The sequence below is a fragment of the Phytophthora parasitica genome (assembly GCF_000247585.1).
Source record: "Phytophthora parasitica INRA-310 unplaced genomic scaffold supercont2.6, whole genome shotgun sequence".
NCBI classification, from domain to species: Eukaryota; Oomycota; class Peronosporomycetes; order Peronosporales; family Peronosporaceae; genus Phytophthora; species Phytophthora nicotianae.
The window spans coordinates 707,477-711,150 of NW_008648992.1; the positions used below are offsets into that span (position 1 = coordinate 707,477).

The following is a 3,674-nucleotide window of genomic DNA, read 5'->3' on the forward strand; positions in this document are numbered from 1 at the left end:
GAAGCGTCTGCTGCCAGCGAGGAAGGGTCTGCGTCCAGCGAGGAAGCGTCTGCGTCCAGCGAGGAAACCGGAAGCTCATCGGGATCGCCGACTACGCAGAAGAAGGCCACGAAGGCTCCGTCCGTTGAGTCGGCGTCTACGTCGGCATCGACTACTTCGTCGGATATGTTCGAAGAGGCTATTGAGTCAGCTTCTAGCTCCACGTCGGGTTCTGATGATGCTAGTGGTTCTGAGGCGTCGGACAGCGGCAGCAGCGATAGTAGTAGCGAAGTCTCTGGCTGCGATGAGGTTTGTACGGACGACTTCGATCCTGTGACGGACGAGGATGGCGTCACATACTCAAACAAATGCTTCATGCAAATGGCGAAATGTAAGCAACGCAAAAACGGGAAAGCGAAAAAGATCTACTCCGCCGATGGTTCAAACTACCCGTTGGAAGGTAGTCGAGACTCGGAATCTCCGATACAGTTGGCTGAGCCACCAACCGGCTCAACCAAGTCTGAGAAACCCTCAAAATCTCTCCGAGGCGCTTTCAGCTCGTCTGGATCCGACAATACTCCGTTCCAGCAATCTAGCGCGTAAAGTTGAACTGAATGACTGGGGCGTAGGATGGCATGGACGTAAGATTCACCACGACGCATTCTCTTTGATACTCTTGAATGAAGAAGTCGTAACCAATGTAGCGTATACTTGTCTTTCATCTTGAAATCGGAAAAACTTCAAGATACGCAAGGTTCATGAACTAATGCCTCGATTTCCTACCAACGTGTGATAGCGTTTGGGCTCACATTCCTTTCTGTTAGTTCACTTAATCTTTGTTCAAGAGCTCCTCAGCAAGCCGCGTGACTTGAGCTCCACAATAATCCACGGGGCGCGGACGATGTGTTGCCGCAGGTTTGGTAGCGTCAAAGGTAAGAACAGCGTCACGCATGTGAGACGGAATAGACTCCACTCCGTGCAGCGCGCCAATAAGTCCGCCCACTATGGCAGCATTCGTGTCGGTATCACCACCTTTCAGTAAGGTCTGCTGAATAGCGCGCTCGTAGCTCTCGTTCTGGCGCAAGAAGTACGTGGCCAACACAAATGCCCAGCGCACATGACCCACCTTCCTCGTACACACAAGGCTAGAGATATCCAACGATTCCTCCAGGAACCACGTGCGCACCACCGAGTTCACGCAATTGTTGACAAAGCGTTCACCGCGGCTTACAGCTCCTTGGAAATCCCCCGGAACACGCAACAAGTGCTCTAGCATGAGGCAATAAACGGCATTGCAGTCTTGACACACTTGATTTGGATGTGACAATGTGGCTTCAGTTCTGGCGAGAGCAGCGATGGTTTCCTCCGGCTGTCCCATGCTCCAGATCGCTAGTGGCGCGATGCGCATGAGCGATCCATTAGCTTCACTGGCCGAGCAATGAACAGCTGCAGTTTGCGTCATAACATCCGCGTATTTGCCGTCGGAATGAGGTTTGGCACCGAACGCCGTGGCGCAAGTATTGCCAATGTCGAAAGGTTTCGAGTTGCACCAGGCCGCGTACTGCTGTGCTACAGACTCCAGCGGGAAACCCTCACTTGGTCGATGTCCCAATAGTCCACGGGCTAAAGACAGCGCTAACTCCGAGTCGTCGGTGATCTGCCCCTTGCCCACACGGAAAACTCCTCCGCCAGGCATCGCCATTGCGCGCGATACATCAGTCTCTGTGATAACACCGGGAGAGAACTCGAGCGTTGCACCCGCGGCGTCGCCGCACAGCAGGCCGAGAAATGCGCCGTACGCGTGAGGCAGCACTTGTACAGCTGGAGTGTTGTTTATCATGCAGATACGTCAACTAGGTAGCGATTTATTATGTTGTCTGTCGTACCGTTTTGTCAGTTACGGTACAGCCGGGCGTAGTTCACTGACCGCCTTTTGGGCATCCTGGACTCCTTTGACTTGAAGTTTGTATGCGCAGTTTTTTTGGACTGCAGGTTTTTGGGCCGCTTTTTGGGTCTTTTGGACCGCAACTCTTTGGGTCTTTTTGGGCCTTTTGGTCCGTCGGCCGTTTTTTTACTTGAAGGTTTTTTTTCGCAAAAGTTGCTTACCATGGAATAAAAAAGTTGCGGTCCATTAATTTTCCCTCGTCTCAGCAGTCCTAATTAGAGCCGTGGGTGCTAAATACTACTGTAAACACCGCAATATCCGATGATTCTGTTTGTTGGAGTAATTAAACTACAAGAAAACAGGAGATGCCGTGGCGACACGGCCGCTTCTATCTTGGTATCCATGGGATCCAGTATCGTGTCAGCACTCGCAAGTCTCCATTAGTCTCGGCGCGATGCGATGGCCCTGGGTGATATTCTCTCAGGGCTCGACCTCGATTTCGCTGCTTGCCATGCCAACAGTGAAGGTTCGATGAGCGACAGCGAGAAAAACTCGGATGGTGTAGGGCAGACATGTACCATAAACGGTGAAGGCAATTTTTCTCCAGATGGGGAATGGAAGATACGAAAGTTGCAGTCGTGCCAGCGGAAGGACACCAGTGTGTTACCAACAAAATAAGTTTGCTAGTCATTCTGCAATTTGCTAAACGCAACACGCCACCTGTCACCAGGTCCAAGCATATTACCCGAATGAAACTTGCTGTAGGTCTCGTGCTCGCGGCTGTCGCCGTTGCCACCGTCACCGCTGGCGACCCAGCGACTCTGTCGACGAAAGAGGAAGCCACGAAGACCACCAAAGCGACCAAGTCGACAAAGTCGGAGAAAACTGGTACCACTTCTAGCAGCAGTATCGGCAGCTTGTTTGAGGATGGTTCTAATGGTGTTATCGGAGACGAGAGTGCGGCAGATGCAACGACTGACCCTAAAATGCTGACTTCGATTGGCATCACTGTCCCCATTGGCAAGGATGGCTCCGGAGGTTTGAACTTGGGTCCTGGTCCTGCAGTATACCCAAGCGACTCGGGCTCATGGGATTGGAGCTGGGACTCGATCGAAGGCTCAGGTAGCTCCCATTACGATTGCGATACCGTCTGCTCGGACGACTACGAACCTGTTTGCGGTTCCGACCATGTCACGTACACGAACGACTGCGCATTCACCGTTGCTCAGTGTAACGCGACCGAACTGGTAGTAGCGAACTCTGGTGAGTGCGCAAAAAGCTCTACTGGCAGCGGCACCGAATCCTGTCCCGATGCGTGTACCATGGATTACTCGCCAGTAACTGACGAAAATGGCGTAAAATACTCCAACGAGTGTGCTATGCGTCAAGCGAAGTGCAAGGGTGAAACCGGGGAAAAGAAGAAAATTGTCACTTTTGCAGTTCTTGACGAGCCTACTGATGCAAAGGGAGCCAAGGAAACCCCAGCTCCTGCTTCGAAGACCACGAAGACTACCAAGTCCGAGAAGACCGGTACTACCCCCGGCAGCGGTATTGGTGACCTGTTCGAGGATGGATCGGACGGTGTTATCGGTGGTGAGTCTGGATCGACCGACCCGACCCTAGTGAAGGGTACCAAGGAGACCCCGGCTCCTGCTGACCCGACCCTGGTGAAGGGTTCCAAGGAGACCCCGGCTCCTGCTTCGAAGACCACGAAGGCTACCAAGTCCGAGAAGACCGGTACTACCCCCGGCAGCGGTATTGGTGACCTGTTCGAGGATGGATCGGACGGTGTTATCGGTGGTGAGTCTGG

General features: G+C 52.9%; 3 protein-coding genes across 3 annotated transcripts in view; 2 read left to right on the forward strand and 1 right to left on the reverse strand.

Annotated features, from left to right (window-relative positions):
- PPTG_03913 (hypothetical protein) lies at positions 1 to 1,839 on the reverse strand. The gene has a single exon (XM_008897698.1). The coding sequence runs from the start codon at positions 1,817 to 1,819 to the stop codon at positions 809 to 811; it is 1,011 nt and encodes a 336-aa protein (XP_008895946.1). The 5' UTR covers positions 1,820 to 1,839; the 3' UTR covers positions 1 to 808.
- On the forward strand, positions 97 to 684 carry PPTG_03912 (hypothetical protein). Its single transcript, XM_008897697.1, has one exon. It carries the CDS (start codon positions 166 to 168, stop codon positions 580 to 582), a length of 417 nt encoding a protein of 138 aa, XP_008895945.1. The 5' UTR covers positions 97 to 165; the 3' UTR covers positions 583 to 684.
- Positions 1,840 to 2,613: 774 nt separating the features above from the next.
- PPTG_03914 (hypothetical protein) overlaps positions 2,614 to 3,674 on the forward strand; it is a gene marked incomplete at both ends in the record, with an annotated part of 1,408 nt that continues 347 nt past the window's right edge. Inside the window, one exon of the mRNA XM_008897699.1 lies at positions 2,614 to 3,672. Coding sequence (XP_008895947.1) covers positions 2,614 to 3,672 — 1,059 coding nt within the window. The remainder of the gene's footprint in view (positions 3,673 to 3,674) is intronic.

Coding starts and splice junctions, on each gene's coding strand:
- PPTG_03912 (XM_008897697.1), top strand. CDS start 166: ATGTTCGAAGAGGCTATTGAGTCAGCTTCTAGCTCCACGTCGGGTTCT.
- PPTG_03913 (XM_008897698.1), bottom strand. CDS start 1,819: ATGATAAACAACACTCCAGCTGTACAAGTGCTGCCTCACGCGTACGGC.